This window comes from Drosophila melanogaster, chromosome X, assembly GCF_000001215.4.
Source record: "Drosophila melanogaster chromosome X".
Taxonomy (NCBI): domain Eukaryota; kingdom Metazoa; phylum Arthropoda; class Insecta; order Diptera; family Drosophilidae; genus Drosophila; species Drosophila melanogaster.
Genome location: NC_004354.4, coordinates 4,867,719 through 4,888,701, shown reverse-complemented (window position 1 = coordinate 4,888,701; position 20,983 = coordinate 4,867,719). Strand labels below are relative to the sequence as shown.

The window sequence follows — 20,983 nt, the reverse complement described above, 5'->3', positions numbered from 1 at the left end:
AGAGTCTGTCTGCATTTTCCACTTTTCTTTTATTTCTTCTACACAATTTGCGCTGTGCCCGTGTGTTGCTGTCCCTGTCTCCGCACCTCGGCCCCTCCCACTCGCACCTCTTCAGTTTTTTGTCCTCTCCCATTGTTGCAACAACACTCACGTGTGTTGCACTCACACGAAGGCCAAATTGAAAGTGAGCATGCCACTAAAGTTGCCAAAGGGGCCAGCAAAAAAGGAATAAAAGTGCAAAAATGGTTAGACAAATGTGTTTATAATTGTATTTGGGCCTCTGTTTTAGTTTTTCTACATTTTTTTTGGCTCGCAAAAAAAAAAAAAAAAATAATAAGTGCCAACACAAGTTGAGAATTAACCTTCGAGGGCTTTTAAGTCTGCAAAAGTTTTCCTTTCCGTGTTAGCCATTCGTTTGGTCTGGCTATCTAGTTGTTTTAATTTATACTTAATGAAATTGCCGAGCACTTTGTTTTAAAATTTAAATTCCTTTGTGTAACACGGGCATAAACTTTGTCTAACGGAGAATGGAATTTCAATTTCAAAAGTTAGATTTGTGTGCTAATATTTCCACACTTAACTATTAACAGCTGGCTTATCTTTTACTTAGTGTTTTATAATTGTTAAGTGCATATAAGTTTAAAAAAAATTCCCCTTTTGCTCACTTAATGCTTTTTGTTCAATTTCTGCAATCCCTTTGACTTTTACCATCGATTTCAATTGTTTCTCATCGTTGGCGGCCAAGTTAATTCCGCCATAAGCATTTGTGTAACTATGATTAGCTGCGGATGGCTAACATCCTCTTTCGGTCGACCAGTCTCTAAAGTTTCATGCAACCCCCTCCCCTCAACTGCCCCACTTTCTTCCCCTGTTTCTCACCCTTTGGCTGTCTGTCTGCCATTTGGCTACTTAATTACAAACCAAAAGTGTTGCAAATGTCGCTGCCCCTGCAACGGCTCACCTACCGACTACCCATCCCATTCCACGGCCACGCCCCCTCTCGGAGCAGACGCCCCTGGATCTGGCCATATCCGGTCCGACGGTCTCCGGCCAGACCACAATTATTTCCGTTTTAATGCTCGCTCTTTTCTCTCTCGCCAGTGTCGACTCCCCTTTCGGCAATTGTCAGTACACTGAGCGAAATATTCGAAACTAGAGAAAATTCCAATAGAATCATTCGTTTGCTCGCGATCTTTGCTTTGAAAACCAAAGAAATCGTTGACTTTATTGAGCAGCTGTTTTTTTCTTACAGTGCACGCATTCTTGATGCTTTTTCTTTGGCTGGCAACTTTTTTTTTTTTGCTCACTTTGCATTTGGGTGGCGTGGGCGGATGCTTTTAGCGTTTTAATTAAATTTGATGTTGATTGAACTTATGACTGCCGCGAAAGAGTTTTCACAAGTTTCGGAGAATCTGCTGCTGAATCCGCGGGTGCTTCATTAAACCGAAAAGCATGCTTTGCGGTGGCAACAAGGCGCTGCTATTAGTGGTCTGCCACGCCTCCATAAACGCCCACAAATCCTTTATTCTTTTCGTTTGCCTTTCGGGCGTTTATCTTGAGTTTAATAAGCGCCGCAAAGTATGCAACGAATTTGAATTTCATTCGCAATCCCATTCGCAGTCGACTCTTGAAAAGACACTTCAAATGGCAGCCACAGTTGAGATTTATGTGCCCTGGAGACCGCAGAGGTAAGAAAGTCACGAAGGACTTCAGGACATCAGGATAGCAGGACTCATGCGGTGTGTGCAGCCAGCAGGTGTAAAAGCAACAAAGCAGCAAGCGCGGCACAGAAATGAGGTTGGAAAAATCGCAAAACGTTAGAGTGATGGAAGAGTTGGGCTCTGTTAGCTATAGACCTATAAATGTCCTGTTTCTTTTTAGCAAATAATCTTAAATATTTATATTTAGAATCGTACGTAAAAGGCAATATAATTCATACTTCTGTACACCTTAACATAAATCCACTTTAAATTTTTATTTAAAGATCCCAACATCTCCAAGTTGCCGATGCTACCACGCATCCGTATGTACGGAATATTTGCCATCCTATCAGCTTCGTCAATATGTGCAGCCAAAGGTTGCACATTTCCTTCGACTTCTTCTGGTCCGTTGGTGTTCTTTTTAATTTCCAAATGCTGCCATCGCCGTGGAGAAAGTGGAAAAAAGTGTTAGAGATTGAAGGAAGAGGAAGCGGGGGGCGGGAGACGGAAAGCCCCTGACGCTGCACTTTCACCCGGCGCTGACACGACGCCTCTGTGTCTGAGGTTCCGAGGTTCCGAGCCTGCCTAGCCCCATTTCTGTGGCATGCACTTTTTTGCCGGTGTCAAGTCAGTGGAATTAGTAGAGCAGCTGGCCCCCAACTGAACCGAATCCAACAGCTTTCGTGCTTTCGAGCTCTCGAGATCTCAGCACTCAGCACTCGGCCAACTTGTCCTGGTCGGCGGCTGTTCTAATGAATTTGCATTTTTTATAAATCCCCATTGATGTGCTCCAGTTTGGGTCCAGGCGTGGTCGTGCGATTGCACTGTGCATACCCTGGCATTTGGCCATTGTCCAGGGTATGCTGTATTTCACTTCGTTACTTTCTCATTCTAACAATTGACTTTTTTCCAATTTTTTTTTTTTCACTTAGCAAGCATATTGTAATGTAGCTGAGCATATATTTATTACTAGCGATAGTGGGTATTTGGTGTGCTATCAGTGCACAAAAGAGCTTTACAGCTGGCTTAGTTTTTGGCGCTGTCCTGGTTGCCAGCTTGTTGCACTTGCCGTGTGCGTCAAATGGGCGTGGCATGTGAACACGCCTAGTCAGGGTATTACGTACTGTCCAAGCCCCCCCCCCTCTATGCAAAGATAACTCCCCCCCACCCCCCTCCACACATCGACAAACCCCCTTTTCGGCGGCTGGAAAACCACTTCAAAACCGGAACAACCTCGATGTTACGCAGCGGACATCGAGTGCAGTTGAATGTTTGGACAAGCTGAGAAATGGTACATTTTGTGCTCAATCAAATCAAAGTCAGCCACACCTCAGAATCAAAACGGATCACTGAGAGAAACTTGTTGTCTCATCGCAGGAAATAAAAAAAAAAAACTTATCAATGTTTTGTGACTTCTTTAATTCTTAACAATATATGTTCACAATACAACATTTATATTTTGATTCTGTTTTTTTTTTGTTCAGCGTAGCATAAAGACAAGGCAACCGTTTGAAGAACTCATGAGTTCTCCCTGCTTTTCGCATTGATTTCTGTGTTGGCCCCAATGGCCAACTCGGTATAATGAAGGAGTGAGTGAGTGGTCTTATGTTCTCAGTTAATTGGATGCATTGGTCGAATTTGTTTTTCCTTCGGCTACCAACCTTGGACCATCGACCGTCGATGGTGAATTTCCCCAAAGGCGTCATTAGCCTGGCCCAAAAGCCTTAAACTCGAATTAAAAAGGGTTGTATTATCTCGATCTCTCTGTGGCCCTTCTATTTTTTTCGGCTTGGGAAATCCCTGAACTTCTTAGCCTGGCGGCATTAACTACAAGTCGTTATTATTGTCTAGGGCTTTTATTGGTCGTGAGTAAGGCAACTAAATTCTAAGAACCAAATGTATATCCCTCTGTCTCTGTCTGAAATTCCAATTTGTATCTGGATTTTGGATGTGCGTTAATGCGCGGCAACGATGACGAGAATGTGGATTTTGGGGACTCAGTCAAGTGTGATTTGCCAAACAGAGTGGTTCACTTTAATATTCAGTTCGTTGGGAATGAAGGATGTGAGAGATAAATACAAATTTGCGAGCTAAGCACCTTATTTACTAATATCAATGTCTATTTTAACATTTTTCTACTTCGGTTTTAACCAAATTCTTCGCTTCGATTTAGCTGTCTTTGGGCTGGCATAAAATTTCAAAAAGAGGGCTAAAGCGAATCCCCGCAGATAAGCGGAACCACGACTATTCAACGGAAACGGAAATGCACAAACACACACGCACACATGCATACATGTTCGCCACACATGGTCGTGTGTACATACATATACATATATGTGTCGGCATATATGTATGTATATTGCTCTGATTGTGTACGACACGAACCACAGGGGAAATTAAAGATACATTAAATGCCCGCAAGCAAAACCGAACAGCATTTCTGTGGAGTAGCCGAGTAGAGTGCCACGCCCATCTACTTACGCCCAACGCCCCTCAGGCCGCTTTCAAGCCTTATGGGCAATTTGCTGTCTGCTGTTCGCCACTCTGGCATTTATTGTCCAACCATTGTGTGTGTCCGGCTAGGAAATTCTACTAATTAAATTATCGACAAGTTTTGTCGCATAAAAACAAACTGTTGCCCCAGAGAAAAGTATATACTCGTACATAGAAAGCATAGTATAGGAACGAGGAACGAACGCAAAAAAAAAAAAATGAAAAAAAATGGAAGAAATAAAAGCGACCGGCAAGTTTAATCAAAGTTTGCCTGCTCGATTTTAATGAGGAACTTTTGCACATAAATAGAACTTAATTTTCTATTACCAAAGGCAGCGAAAACAACAAAAGCCCGCTGTCATGCTGCCTGCCCAAACTGGGTGGCTTTCGTGGCGATTTTCGGGTGCTCAAGTGCCCCAAGGCCTGGACGAAATTCTGTCGCCAACGCACCACCGAAAATATTGCTCGACAAACTTTTATGTTTTAATATTTAATTAAAATTTTGTGTAACGTTTTGTTAATGAATTCCTATTTGACGCGCCCGTTGCACGTGTCGCGTCCCAGCCGCAGGCACTCAAAGCCCATCCGGTTCTTTGACCCACCCATCTACCCATCTTACCCATCTAACCATTCAGCCAAAAACCACACCCAATAGCCGAGCGACCCGCAATACACATTCCCATCAACACCTAAGTAAACCGTTCTTACATTGAAAGCCCATTGTTTGCTGGCTGGGTGAAAATATTTGATGTATGAAATACCAGTGTTGGTCAGTGGAAAGAGATGCAAACATTAAAGGTGCAATATAAATACTTCATAATTTATTACCATAAAACATGTCATATAATGACACATTATTTTTCGTTCAGTGCTGTGAAACGTCCAAAAATAGGGGCACATTTATAGTCTAGTAATTTCACTTTCAATGCCACTTTCTGGGAATTTTCCTGCTTATGTTTGTTGTGCACCCGAAGAAATGGCAAATTTATGAAATGATTTTAATTAGCTCAGCGCTCCTTGTTGCTAGCCAACCCAACAGAAATAAAGTCCAGCAAAATATGTTTGAACCACCTAAGGGTCTTCGGTGTTTGACCATGCTTATACTGTTTTAATTTGGGCCTAGAGAAAAGTTTCGGTTTTCGGGAAATCTGCCATTGGAAGGCATCAAACAAACACAACACAGAACAACAACAAAAAAACAAAAATTGAATGGAAGTGGGGAAAAAATAATAAAATCAACTAAAAAGTTTCATTGTGGCGAGCTGTAAAGCTGCAAAATGTGGAGAAAGGGAAGCGGTAGCGATTTTAGGCGTGGGCGTCGGCATGGTCAAGGTCGTGGGCGTGGGCGTGGCACATGCCAGCGTAATGAGCAATTATAACAGCAACAACAAGTAGCGCAGTAAAAGTTATGACTGCGACGCTTGTCAAAAAGGTTTGCTGGAAAAGCGGCACGGCCTCCACTCCCGCCGCCTTATCATTTCCACCATTTTCCACCAGCCGTTCCCATTCGCAAAAGTTTTCCCCCATTTTCCTCGTTGTTTGCGATATTAACTGCGCCCCACGGAGGATCATTAACTATGGATATGTTCTGCGGAATGTCCAACAAATTGAGTTGTAAACTTTCCCAGACTTTCGCAGCAAGCAGCTTTTCGTCATACATGGCACATCTGACAGTTGGCTCCAATAAATTATATTATATTTTTTAATAGCATCACATAGGTGAGCCAACTAAATCGATTACTTTTAAGACAAATAATTTCTTGTTCGCCTTGTTTGGATTTGCATTAGTTATATGCGAGATTTGTTGCAACTTTAACGCGATGCCAAAGTTTAAAACGAGTTAACCCTTTTTTTTTGGAAAGTTTTTAATCAAGCGATGTTAAGTTGTGCAGCATTTCACCTGGCTGCAATTTCGGAATAGTTTTGCAGCTGTCAGCCACTGACCTGCCTAGCATTATGGTCGGAGTCTTTCATTTTGATATCACGAAAGTTTGCACGCTCTCCATTTCACTTCAATATATATACTCTTATATATATGTATATACATAAATGCGGCCAGTTGTACGGAGTGCTTTGGACAACAGTTGAGGGCATTAAAAAGTTAGCACATTTTTGCGAGTAACGAAAGTGAAATGTGTAAAACCGCAGTAGCCCGGGTCTGAGGTTTGGGCCTCGACTCGATGTTTCTACTCCAGCTGCTCCTCCGCTGGCTAATTGCAACTAAAAGTTGCTCATTAAGCCAACCCAACTCTGCCACCACTTCACCTCCTCCTCCCCCCCCCCAGTTTGAAGACCCCCGCAATTTATACTCGCTTTACGTCCGGATCCCCGATCCCCAACTGGTGCTAAATACAATCAAATTAGTTGTTTCCGCTTTGGAATTATGCGACTTCCGGTCCGACAAAATGCTTCCACGTGTGCCCCAAAAAGCCCCTCGACCCCGCAGTGTGTTTCGCTTTGGCTCTGCCATTTATGGCGCTCCCTTTTTTTTATTTTTATTTTCATTCTCATTTTTAGTGCCTTTTGCCACACTTCCTCGGGGCTTTTGGGAAGACATCAGCGAATTGTCAATGATTTTCAGGTGGGGAATACTCAGAAACAGAGACCTTTGATCCTGCCGAATCTATGGGGACTGACTGGGATGACTATCATTGAAATTAGGTCAGTTTGGATCGAAGCAATTGTATGGTATGTATGTATGCTCAACTTGAAATACGCTTATAAATATCATACTTAGAATTTAGACAAAATATCTAGTCTTTAATAGGTTAATCCTAATGCTGCTTTTAATGGCTGCAAATTTAAATTTAATTTACTTTTATTTACTCCCCAGCGGAACTCAAAAAGTGGGTCTACATTAAAATCGTATTAATCTGAAGATGCGAGTGTTTACTTGCAAATGGGCAAAAGTCATGACGTACACGCACTCTGCTGTCCAACGATTTGTAAGCGAATTTTGCGGGAAAAATGTGTGCAGATATTTTTGCGGAGTTTTCCTTTTATTTTCTGCCTGTCCGTTGGTTTCATCTTTTTTTTTGTGTAGGTGGGCATATTTTGCATACATATGTGTGCGAGTAGTTTTTTGGCCATCTCTCAGCCGGCAAACGAGGCGGGAAAATGGGTGGAAAATCGGTGGGTGATGAGGTGAGCAGCCAGAGTAAAAAAAAAAAATGGAAACTTTGGAAGCGGTGCTAAAGACGAACGTGCCTGTTGTTTAGTGTTGCATGTACTTGCGACTGGGCTGGGCTGGCATTTGGGGATTTATTTGCATTTCACTTTTGCTGTGCTGCAAATAGTTTGCCGCAATCTGTGTCCCCCTGTGTGCTGCGTCTCTTTCACCCTTTCCGCCCCTTCACCCGTTTGCTGGTTTTCCCAGCTCGCGTGGTGTTTGAAAATTTATGAACTTTTCCATATAGATATTTTAATTTTTTTTTTTCTGTATGTAGTTCCTTACCAAGCATTTGTACCTGTCTCTCGCCTTCTCTTTCATGCCCTATGTGTGGCTCTCGCTTTCTCGCTCCCCCCATATCTACGTCTCTTTCTCTCTCTGCCATGATGCATGACTATGTAAATAGACACTTTTACACTATGAACACAGTTTTGGCATATTACGAAGTCAGATTTTATTTTCCCTTAGCTTGTCGTGCAAATTTGTTTGTGCCCTGTCTCTTTATTTTTTTTTTTTATTTGAATTTTTTCTCGTTGACGTTTGCATAATTTTATTTGTTAACTTTCTGAATTGCCCCTCCATTCCCATTCCCTTTGGCCCATTATTGTCTCTTTCTCTCTCTCTCTCTCTTTCCCTTTCTGCATACTTGATGAACAATAAAAAATATGCCGCTCGGCCATTTGCTCGCGCAAATTTAGTTGACAATTTGGCCCGGAAATATTTGAACAAAGTCAAAAGGGACATCCTAATTATTTTTGCTAAGCTGGTAATGGAATTCATGTTGTGGGCGAAAAAGTTTCAGGTAGCTTGGCTTAAAGTAAAAAGTTATTAAATATTTTGCAAATAAACTAAAAATTTCTGCTTTATTCAGTTGGTATGGATATGGGTTCTCGTTTTGCTTACAGCTATGAAAAACTAGAAATCGATTACGCAAATACATGCTCGCGGATATGCATTTATATTTGTTTTCGGGGTGTACTAACAAAGATCCACCTGCCACATCCTGTCAAATGAATCTGGCAAATGTTCATGCTGATATATTCATGAGTATTTTGGAATGCGTTTTGATGTGTATTTTGGAAATGTGGGTCGTTATATAAACAGGTGGGTGGATTTGGTTGCTGGGTGACTCGGATAATGGCTGCTATTTGCGGCTGACCACATTATTATGCAATTGCCGCACTATAATGAAATGTGATTTCGGACTAAACATATTTAATTTCGGTTTCGCTTCATGTAAATTTCAACGCGGCAATTGGTTAATCATATTGAAAGCGACGACCAAGGCATGTCATTAATTATGAACAAAGCATCTGGTGTTTTATCATTACAAACACAAATCGGACACCGTTCACAGAACTTGAAAAACATGCCTCATACAACGTTGCTCAACACTACAGCTACAACTACTCGTACAGCAGGTCCAAGTATTTTCGCGTAACGCTCAAGCAAGATACATTCACAAAGTGCTTTATCGTCGTTGACATAATTCAGACACCATTATCCAACACTGCAAAATATTTATTTTAATAAATTAAATGCAGTTTGGCGCATACAAACGAGCGCATCAGCATGCATATTTCATATATCACAAAAAGGATGAGCCGGCAGCGGGAGTTGGTTGGTCGGTTGGTTGGTCGGTTGGTCGGTCGGTTGGTTGGCTGGTTGGTGTACCATACATTTTTATAAACTACCCAGCTGAAGTGAGTGGCCCGAACTCATGCATATAGAAATGATATGGAAAAAGGCGAACATAAATTACTTTTATATTTTGTCGCTATTTTTATATTGCCAACACTTGCGCGGAAATTGCGCGATGAAAACGACGCTGCCCAGGAGCGGAATAAAATGGAAATGGCGGGAGCGCTGCGTTGGGAATCCGCAAGAAAATTGCCAGCCCCAGTGCAGTTTGTAGCCAACGTTAATGCGCCCATCGCCACCCACTTTGCCTGAATAAGCACAGCCACATGTGAATGCAGCGATATTTACGCGAGATATGCAGCAGCGAATGCGCCATATTTCAGTTAACAAAAAGCCTCCGAAAAAAACAAAGCTAACACTTACCAAATAGACCAAACGGGCTAACACTTTTATGAATAATTTTTAAAAACCTATAGTAGGTAAAGGTGAAGGAAAAACAATGGCATGATACCGAAATATTCACCATCAAAGCTTATAGTTTGAAAGATATCGGAGTTGAGAGTATTTCAAAAGATTTCAGCATTTGCCAGATAAAAAAGAGCTAAATCTGGGCAAAAGCTCGACTTGGTTAAAAATGCTCATTAATAAAAGGATTTTAATAAAATATAATGATAAATTAAAACTTCTTTATGTTGAAAATGCTCAAAGTACACTTATGTTTAAATGTTTGATGTTTTGTGTTTCATTTTAATGGAAAACACAAAACCATACAGTACTAGGGTATTTATTAAAAAATTTCGCCGAACAGGGAAAGCGCATTAAAATAACACGATGTGTAGCCCAATTAAGAAACTCATATTTTCAACATGGGTTAAAAAATGTGCACAAAAAATTTAATTAAATTGAAATGTAAAACAATTTTCCATTGAAAACCTCGTTCTGCATTTGTTTTCGTACTGCTTTTTTATTTTTTTGGGTAGAATTTAGGAATACACATACAAAAATATAGAGTTATAATCGTTAAAATCATTTAATGTTATTTTATAATTTTCTGCAATTTAATTATCATAAAGTTGGGTATTGTTATCCCATAGAGAAACTCACTCTCTTTCGTTTTCATATGATGTTATTGTTGATTTATTAGCTCGTTTAATATAAAACAATTAGCGCATAACATGTGTTGAGTTGGCCAAAATAATGTACAAAGTACGACTTGGTACCCATTTTCCTACAAAGTGAGTTTGGTTGTCAGTGAAACGCATTTTCCGGGAGTTATGTGTGTGCCTATATAAATATATATATATACATATATTATATGTTCTCCTGTATGGGGAGTTACCTTCGCATTTAGCATTCCTAGCAGGCAAATGAACTCACTTGAATAATCGCCACTCTGGGAGTTATCTCGCACTTTAAATACGTTGGCGAATTTTAATGAAAACGTCCTTTCAACGCAAGATAAATTATTCAAAAGTTTTCCACTGCCGCAGAGCAGAAGATTTTCACCGTTGATGGTCGTTGTTGTTGTACTTTTGTTGTTCTTGTCGCCCAGCATTTTCGCATTTTATTTGTGTTGCCGGCCATTCTTATTTTTTACCTTGCCGAGTCTGGTGCTATTTTTTGTGTGTTCATTTTTTTTTTTATTTTTTGCATTGTTCGTCGGACATTTCAGTTGCAGGCAACTCTGGACGGGCCGAGCTGCCCTTTCACCCTTTCCGCCCACTTCCTGGTGTCCTTGTTTTGTTTGCCGGCCGCTTTCAAGTGCGAAAACTCTCGGATGAGATTCATTCAGTGATTTTCTCACCTCGATCTATCCTTCTCGTTCTTGGCGGCTATCGCGCACTCTTTCTCTCCTTTTAGCCAACTGTCAGTTTGACAGAAATCGCCTGCAGTTTGGCGGGACTGTACTTTTATCTTTTCTTGTTTGACGGCCTGTATTTTTTTTTTTATTTTTTTTCAGCATCCTTCGTTGCAAATCTGAATTAAAGGCCTTAATTGTTTTGAGCTACTATTTGATACCAACGTTTGCATTGAATAAAACTTTAAATTTGCACTCAGGTTTTGTTTCGACTGTAAAGCCGCTGCAGCAGCTTAAATAAATGTCGGACTGAACTATTAGTGCATTATTTAATCGCTTTCGCACACACCTTCACCTGTTATCCGTGCACTGCATTTGCAAGCTTTTTAAATTCAAATCTTTATATTTTAAATAACCTGAATGGAATGAAATCTCCTGCTGAGTGCAACGTGCGTTGATAACCGCAATGGTTTGGTTGCCTCACTAGTAAACCCCCCGCAAACTCCCCTTTTATCGCACACACAGACTTTCCACAGGATTTGACCATTTTTATGTGGCGACTATGAAACGAAACTGGAATTTAAATAATGGCAATGAAAACAACGAAAGCATTTTCGCTCTTATAATAATCTTATTTGGTATGCAAGTTGAATTCGGGTCATTTATTGTACTGAAAGATTTACAATTTGTTGCGTGAAATTTTTTTTGGTAAGAAAAATGAAAAAGTACCTTAGGATTTTTTCAATAAAAAATTCTCTACTGTGGCGCTTCAGTTTCATTTTTAGCTTCCGTTTTCGCTTCAGCTGGTCGGTTTCGCGGTTTTATTTCTAGTTCTAGTTCCAATTCAGACTTTATATCTAGGTTAGCGATTAACGTCTCATCGGTCACCTTTCTCACTGCGTCCTTGACCGAATTATCCATGGCATTCTTAAAAGTTTTCAATACTCTATTCTTGATTGGTACTTCCAAGAGTACGGGATCCATCTCGAGAGGCTTTGCTTGATCTTCGTTCTGGACTTGTTTTTGCGTTCTCTTGGCCTTAGGAATCCTCACTGAGTGTAGATATTTAAGGAGCTCAATTTTTACTTTACTATCAAAGGAGTATTCTTGATCGTCTGAGGTGTCATTTGATTCTTTCGCGGTTTTAGTCGCTGCCACAGGTCCTTTCCTGGACATCCTTATGGCCCGTTTCCAGTTCTGTTTCGTCATCATTTTAGGGGGCAGAACATTAATCGCCTTAAATGATAGTGGGAATATTCTTATTGTATCTGACATCATTGGAGTCGGAAACAAATGTGTGGGAAACGAAACCAGTTTAGGTTCCTCGTGCAAAAATAGTTCCAACTTAATGTACGATGTCTGATTCAATTCGTCACCCTCGCCGTTCATCAAATCCATTGCCTCCTCATGGCGAAGCATCAGGTAATCATTCTCGTGATTGAGAAAGTCCTTCGGTTGCTGCGATAGAAAAAAGTTCCTTGTTTTCCGAATAACACTGCGCGATTGTATATAGTAACGATCGTATGCAGTCAGCGTATAAAACATACGACTTGAGGTCTCCGGGCCCATCAGCCATATAACATATATGGTGTTCTCCGGCGTACCATGCATTTTCTCCAGCTTCTCGCCGCATATTCTGTCCGGCAGCATGGAGAACCAAGAGGTCTTGCAAATCATTAGATTCATCATTAAATGATGCTCGTACCGACCGAAACTATGAGGTAGACCGCAATTGGGATAACTCAAGTACCGGCGAGCTGGTCGAGTGTGCGGCTTACCCTCGGTGCCAGCATACAGGAGTATATTCAACACCTGCGGTTCGTCGTATTTCAAACTATTTAGATTGAAGGTTTTACGCAATCGTTGATTGTCATAGATGATCGCCAAGTTGGTATTCGGACTATTGTTGTGCTTGCGGAGCATGTGTACCAGCATATTCGATGGGAAAACCAATTGATTGCAGTTACTCAAAATACATTTTCCGGGTGCCCGCGATAGATGATTCAAAATGTGTTTACGATCACGATTATTATCTTTTTCCTCCACATCCATTGGCGTCGCCTCGATTTTCCTACTGTGACTTCTTTTCTTAATCCTCGGAACAACCATTTTAAGCGCCAAATTTCCGTACTTAATGCAGTGTATATATATACAAAAAAAAAAATGTATATTTAAAACTTGGAAAATGTATAGACGTTCGGTGCTGATGTTTTGGCTTCCGAACGAAAACTAACTGGGCTTCGTTAAAGTGTTCGAGCTGAATCGCATGACGACTGACAGCGATTACACGGCCCACTTGGCCGCAAGAAAATGAATACAGCAGCCAGATACTGGGCTCCCAATCGATGAGAAAAGTCGGAAAACTATCTCCACGGAGTTGAGCTAACGAGCAGCGCACACACAGAAATACACACGGATGGGCAACCAAGTTTTCCCTTACATTTTCCGTTGGTAAAAGTGTCGGAAAAACAGGGTGTTACTGCACGTCATATATTCGTGTATTTTTGATTAAGCATTCCCCAGATACGAATTAAATCAATAACTTTTGGCTGCCCAAAAACAAATTGAATTCAAAAGTTCGAGGCCATAAAACAAAGCCACAAACTTTGAAGGCACTCGCAATTGCTGCTCGACTTGGAGTTACCCAATAAAAATAATTAAATATAAAAATATACAACCAATTGATTACAAGAAAAATGCCAAAGAACGCCTTGGGAAATTGTTATAAAAAATAATTATAATAAATATTTGCTCAATTTATTTGGAGTTTTTTGGTAAGTGGTAATTTCAGTGCGAGTCTACCCAACTTTCGGGATCACCTGCCGTCCGTAAAAAGGTTTGCTTCTGAAGCCCCCCTCAATAAGCGTAATGAAACGTAATTTGAATGGCTCTTAAGTGGCTTTCGGGTCAGGTGAGTGGGTATATATATACATATATATATATATATATATATGTATGTTGGGCTGAAGGGATATGGTTTAATACGGATGTGAGCCGGGGCCAATCGTGTGAAAATTGAGCTGCCCAGTGGCCAAAATTAACTGCTCCACCGCATCCGCATCCACGGAGAACCCAGGGGCGTCCAGCCGTGGGTGTGGGCGTGGCCAAGTCTTGTCCGATTTATGGCCCGGATAATGCAGGCGACTTACGAACGTTAAAATTATGCAGCCACTGCATTAAAAAGCGATGAAAGTGTTGCACGACAAATGGCCCGGGAGCTGGCCAAAAAAAAAAAAAACCAAGAGGCATTAAACGTCGAACAGATGGCATCAATTTGTACCGAAAAATCGAGCGAGCCGTATGAAGAAGCTGCGGAAAATCCTCGCAAGGCGAATGAAAGAAAAGCCGCAGGGCGGAAAAGTGCGCGGTAAAAAAGGCTTTAAACGGGAAACCAGTAATTCGTTGTCAGGAAAAGAATGTTTTTTTTTTTTTAATAAAATGTCATGTGTTAAATGTCAATATTAGATTTAAATCCTAAATCCTTGAATAAATGCCATGTTTTCCGGACTGAATGGCGGATAATCTGTGGCCCGTAAGCTCACATCAGACAATTACTTAGTGGACAGCCAGTAGCCAGCATTCATTCCACTCGAATCAACTGGCCATGAATAAGCGGAGCACTCAAACACTCACTTGACACTCACGCTGGCACTCGAATAGAAATGGGCAAACAGCGAGTGGCCGAAATGCGAGTCGGAAAATCCATTGGCTGTCCCGCTCTCTCATTTTCCAGAACAAGGATGCGAATGCGAATGCGAACGCGGATACGGATACGGACATGGACATGGACTACGGATCGACCGGACCCATTCCGGCCATGTTGTAATGTAATGTAATGCGCGTGCTGCCAGCCGAAATAAAGAAAATGAAGCGTTACTCGCTACGGGGTCGCAGAGAGGTCAAAGTTGAGTTCGCTTAAGAGGCGAACGGCAAGGGGGCCAGATGTGGTGGCTAAGGGGGCGTGGCAGGGTCAGACAAGATGTTGGCAACAAAAGCCAAAAGTGCCATCGCGTAAAAATAAAACAACACGACGGCTCTTCAGCGAAACATTCGCAGCCCAAGAATCGAAGCCATCGATGGGTTGGTAATGTTGGCGAGGTCAGTGAGTTTTACCTCCCACCGACTCTTCCACTTTTTCACTCTTCTTCGCCACGTTTGTGTGCAAGCGTACAAGTGCAGCGGTGTGAGTGGCCGTGCACTTATGCGTGTGTGTGTGTGTGTGTGCTCAACACGTTCAATATTTTATGGTGTCGCTTACAGGCAAAATGGGAGCCAAGCAAACAGATATCGAGAATCGAAAAGAGCATAAGTAGTACACGGAGAGAAAGATCTGCATTTTGTATTGCGTACTCAGGGATCTATACTAAATAACTAACTAATAAATAAGTAATTAATTCTCTAAGTGCAGTGAGTAATTCTACAAATGAGTGAGGTGGATAACAAAGCTCAAATTTCGCAAGCTAAGAAATTAATATGGAAAACGGTTAACTATGGAGAATAAGGTCAGGCTAAGTAAAACTATATGCGTGCTCTCATAGTCACTAATTTAATATTAAATATGAGGGTTTACTTATAAATTTCAAGATTTCCAATATTCCCACAAGTTATATTCAATTATTTTTTTTTTTTTAAATGTTGGGGGATTGGAACAAGGCATTATGGAGAATCGGCGGGTAGGCTGATCTGACCTGGCCTTTGGTCAATTGAAATGGTTCAAAGGGCGTTTGGCCTGCGGTCTTTAGCCCACACTCTTTGTTATTATCCTTTATCCGCTTCCATTTCGCTTGCACTCTTCTTAAACACGTTCCTCTTTTTTACATTTTCTCTTTTTTATCGACGCCGCCATATAAATATCACTCTGGCAAATGGTTTTTATTGGCAGCCAGAGCCTCCAACTCAAGCTCAAAAAGGTTAAATTTGGAAAATTGGTACGTGATTGGATTCAAAGCGCAAAATAAGTGCGTCAGTGGGTTTTCGGCCTCTTTTCACTTATGGGAATGAAAACATACTTTTTTCTTTCCCTATTTTTTTTGTATTTTTATTTTTTTATTTTTTTTTTTGCTTTTGCTTTTGGCACACCACTCGCCACGATTTGTAATAAGAATGTGTTTTTTATATGTTTTGTGGTCGAGTTGTGCTGTGAAAAATTGGAACTTCTGCCAAGCCACGATGATGATGATGGCAGGCATCCAATACTCGTATATGTGTATACATATGGCGGCGATATCTGGCTTCTGGCATATACAGACATCCATAAGTTTAAGTATTTGTGGTCTTGTGTTTGATTGCCGGCCATAAAACGGTCATTTGTTTGTTGGCCAGTTTGGGACTGAACCGAAACCAAAAACCATAGCCGAAACCAATACCAATGCCAATACCAAAACCAAAATCGAATCGAAGTTAAGCGTACTGAACTGGAATGCCAGCTAATAACTGGCCATTGCTTTTTGTTCACTCCGTACAACATGGCGTATGAGTAATATTTGAATAGCTCCCTCGAAAGTGGGAAATGCGGTGTGTCAGCAACAGATGGAAAGGGTTTCGCTTGCTGATATCGAATCTTCAAACTAAGCTTACCACTTTAATGTTTTGGTTTTCAAATTGTTATATTCAGTCAGGTGCAAAGCAAAAATATAAAACTAATAATGTTTTTATCCAGACTCAAGGAGAATTAAATGGTAAAGCAATCGGATATTCGTATCGCCTACCAAATACCTGTATTTTAAGCACCTTCTGTGGGACTGGGAAGTGGGGGACTCCATTTTTTATATAAATACGAATATATTAAATGAGGTTTGTGCCATAACTTGCCCGAAAAGGATCGTAGAACTCAAAGAATGACTGTTTTGTATAGCTAATTACGGAGGCTAACTATCCTCATAATTTTTTCTCTAATTTTCCCAAAAAAAATTTTTCGCCATTTTTCACATTTTCGGTAAGGGGTAACATCATTAAAAATTGCGAAAAATGGTCAAAATTTTACATGTCAAGGCTGGAATGCCACTTTGTTGGAAATTTCTTAACAATTTCAACGATGTATGACATTCTACATTTGGGCAACAAATATAAAAGTTGTAGTCAAAAAACTGATTATATTTGAGCAAAAAATTGGGCTACAAATTTTTGGCAAAAATATGAATATTTTATTTGCAATTTTTGTTATAACTTGCGCAAAAATGATCACAGAACTAAAAGAAGTACGTTTTTGTGCTGGTAATTACCCCCGCCAACTAGCCAAATCATTTTTTTTTTATTAAAAAAAAAATTTTTTTTTCGCCATTTTTCACATTTTCGGTAAGGGGTGACATCACTAATTTTTGAGAAAAATTGTCAAAATTTTACATGTTAAGCCTGGAATGCCACTTTGTTGGAAATTTCTTAACGATTTCAACGATGTATGACATTCTAAATTTGGGCAACAATTATAATTCGTAGACAATAAACTGTTAATTTTTGGGTGGGAAATAAGGCTTAGGGTTTTTGGCAAAGCCAGTGCTATTCAATACAGATACGTTTTGCTAATTACAAATGCTTTGGCAGTAGAATATTAAATTATTTCTGGAGGCTTACATTTATTGAATCGTTTTACTTGTAAAATTAAGGGCTTTGCTCAACACGGAAACTGATAGTCTTAAATTTTTCCTGAAGTTCTTAAAGCTGGTCAAAATATTTGCCAAACTGCTGGCAGTTCATCAATTGGGGGATAAGTTGGAAATCCGTTCGAAAAACGACCATGGCCATTATAGCGAAATATATACACGCACTGAACTGAACCGATAATCGGACTTACGTTGGCTTTGGCCGAAGCCATTTGTCCGGAATTGATAAACACCGTTAAAAATGGAAAAAAAAAGTGAAAAATAAAGCGAACAAAAAGTCGAGTGAAACTCGGCAGCCGATGATTCATTTCACTAACCAATCAATATAATACGACAAACAATTTTATTGTTTTTAATTAAAAAGTCATCGCAATATTGTTGCTGATGGCACGGCATATCCATAAACTTATTTATCCCCAAAAGATATAAACACGCAAACGCACAAATGCGTATACCGCTTATGGCACATGACAATTTACAGATTTATCTGCAACAATTTCCCCTGCCTTTATTTTGGTTACTGTTTGTTGTCATAATTAATTGGCATTTATAATGCGGCCAAATAAAATGGGGCCATGCCTGAATTATGGCAACGTAGATTTGGCCCATTCCCATCGAGGTTGATGGCTTTTAATCACTTAATTGAAGCTAATTAGAACCGCAAATTCAATGTGCGCCGTTGACAATATCGGTTGCGGGTTTTCAAATCAATTCGAGCGCGTCTTAATTAAGGACTTGAGGCTCCATTTATGGATGGATAGGATACGCCACTCGGATGGCTCAAATGAATCATATTCTCAAGTGCCACGAGCCACTTCCCCGGGCACATCATTAAATCACCGCAAAAGTTTAGAAATGCATTTCATTTGAAAATCATGAACCATTCAGCAGCAACAACAACAACCACTACCTGGCACTTTCGACATTACAAATTACAAGCTGCTGGCTGTCAGAGCAAAACGTCGACGGAATGGGTCAGGGGTGTTAGGGGTCAGGGGTCAGATGTTGAGCTTCTGCAGAAAGAAAGAAAGAAAAGAAAAAAAAAAAAAAATAGCATGGAAAACTTTGACGAGCCAAGTTGGCGCGCAAACGAAAGGTATTTGACTTGGCCAACTCATCTCATGGACACTTAGTACATACTTACATCCATATATACCACAAAATTAGTGAAATAAAAACGAAATTTCACTTTTTTTTATATATTTTGCCTCGATGGCTTGGCTTAGTAGTCTGATATCTGTATCTATTAGATTTTCAACTAATACAGCTCAAAAGCAGGGTATATTTTAAACTGCAAAAGTAACTGGCTTTTCAGTCGGGTGTCGGCTAGTGGGCGGCCTTGGTATTAGGGGGCGTGGCGTCTGTAAAGAAGGAGGCGGAATCTCAACGATTGCAATCTGCGGCGCTTCAACGACGCTTAATGTTGCCTACAATCCACAATGTCAGCCATTTATCATTCGCCTGAGCTCGGCTCAGTTTACTGGCCAACCAACTGACTGACTGACTGAGTGCCTGAGTGCCTAAATGACTGAGTGACTGATTGACTGACTGACTGACTGACTGACTGACTGACTGACTGACTGAGTAACTGTCAGCTGAAAGAGGGTGAACGGCAAACCGAAATTGGCGTTATGAACTCTATGCGAAATAAGTGAGTGAAGCCGGAGCCAAGGGGCTGAAAACTATCTCGGAAAGTCCGCGCAAGTGGGTCAGGTGGGGTTTGAAAAAAAAAACAAGTCTTACTTACCCAAAGTGAGTCGACTGAAATCGTTACTTTCTGCGGTTCGAAGTTGAATGGTATATGTTCTGCAATGATAAATGGTTGATAAATGAGTGTATGTATATATATATATTTAAATGAAAATGTGGCTTGTACATAAGACCCTTTTAGCAGGCATTAAATCTGAATACCATTTCTTTGTTGGCCAGATAAAAACATTATCCCTTTTTATGACCACATCTTAGCACTTGCTTTGTCCTTGTCTTATTCGCGTTAATTCTTTTTAAGCTTTGCGTAAATTTGCTTCCTCTTTTTTTTCCCCGTTTTAATTGCACTTCATTCTCGCGCTTTTCGGTGGTGCGATTTAAATTTTATTTTCCGCCTGTGGATGGGCCTATTCCCTTTTGTCGGCCCGCCTGCCATTCGCTGATTAATTTAAGCGCCCTAGTAATGCATAAATTAATGTTAAATAACGGCTGGCGAGCTGGCCAGCTGGCCAAAAGCAGCTGACACCGTACGCTGCACACTGAGAGAAACGGGTGGCAGGGCAATGAAAATGGGGTAGGGGAAAAGTGCAAACGAATCAGATCGAATCAGTATGCTTGTAAATTCACCAACAGCATGTGCTGTTAGCCTAACACACATACACTGGGAGAAATCGAATCGAAATATGAAATATATCTAGCTTCTATCAGCTTCTATCACGTTTACCAAAGCTATCACTTTGCCCTGAGATGTTCCCCTTTTTCGCCCAGTGCAACATCAATTATAATTTACTGGACGATGGATGCGAGTCTGTTTTTTCCGCTTCATATGCTTCGGGGGGTCAATTTGGTGAATGCATTCGGCCATTGGGCTCATTACGGGCCCCTGTAAAATGCATTTCGATCTCCTCGCCGCCGACAATTTGACATTGTGTTGTGCCCCAAGCTGGGTCTCATTTTACATGTAAGCTCGTGCAGTAGGGTCCTGCAAATTTCCTAGCCCAAAATGACCTCTACCAAATTTGTAATGAAATGTGCAAGGAAATCGGTTGAAATTAATACCCTGCGTTGAGCCCCATGCACTTGTCTTTTGTGAACCAATCGAGCAAAGGTTTTCATTGCCCGATACAATTGCCAGTTTCCATTTTGCCCATGGAGAGAATTTCATCTTTGTTGCGGCCGAGCTGCCACTTTCAGAACGTTTTAGATGGCTTTTGTGGCTCTTAGTCTGCTAATTAACTGCAAATTGCTTTTGCCTGCAAACCTATTTCCTTGCCACCTACAGCCTTTCATTCCAAGTACAAAAATTGGAAAACAACATAGTGTTCAGTTTCCTTTGAACTGAGCTCGTTTTCAGTGGCTTCTCTAATCGGTTGCCATGAAAATAACGAATTAAAAGCAACATTTTGTGGCACAACCTATTTGTAATAAACGCTTCTGCGATGAGAAGAAAAAACACAGTATGCCTGTTGCTGATCAATTAATTCGAATGACATGCATTTGCTACTGTCTGTTTTTATAATGTTTTAATTGCTCAGAATTGTCCAGAAATCGTAGAATATAGCCATCGATTGCATTGCTTTGTTGCTTTCGCTTTGACGTTTACAAGACATTTAACTTTGTTAACTTATAATAGTTGATGTCCGAAAATGTAATAATTTCAAATTCTTTGCTGTTGCTAACGCTTTGCAAATGGTTCACAAACTTTTCTTGGCCCCCAAAATGCCGTTTAATGCCGCCTAATTAATAACCCAAACTTTTGTTGCTTTCGCCATTTTCGCAAAGCAAATTTTTTTCCCACTACCACATTTGTTTCGCAATCTAATTGCATTTGCTGGGGCCATTAAAGTCTTAAGAGATTAAATAAATAAATAACTGA

At 40.5% G+C, this 20,983-nt stretch overlaps 2 protein-coding genes and 1 long non-coding RNA gene across 5 annotated transcripts in view; 1 reads left to right on the top strand and 2 right to left on the bottom strand.

Annotated features, from left to right (window-relative positions):
* CG42594 (uncharacterized protein) overlaps positions 1-20,983 on the bottom strand; it is a 65,743-nt gene that overhangs the window by 17,874 nt on the left and 26,886 nt on the right. For all 3 annotated transcript variants that reach the window (NM_001297940.1, NM_001169196.3, NM_001169197.3), the window contains exon 2: positions 19,148-19,206. The gene's annotated coding sequence lies outside the window, so the exon portion shown is untranslated. The remainder of the gene's footprint in view (positions 1-19,147; positions 19,207-20,983) is intronic.
* Positions 11,439-13,032, bottom strand: boil (boilerman). Its single transcript, NM_131963.2, has one exon. It carries the CDS (start codon positions 12,908-12,910, stop codon positions 11,558-11,560), a length of 1,353 nt encoding a protein of 450 aa, NP_572191.2. The 5' UTR covers positions 12,911-13,032; the 3' UTR covers positions 11,439-11,557.
* Positions 14,320-14,702, top strand: lncRNA:CR43495 (long non-coding RNA:CR43495). Its single transcript, NR_047764.1, has one exon. It is a non-coding gene; the product is annotated as a long non-coding RNA:CR43495 (long non-coding RNA).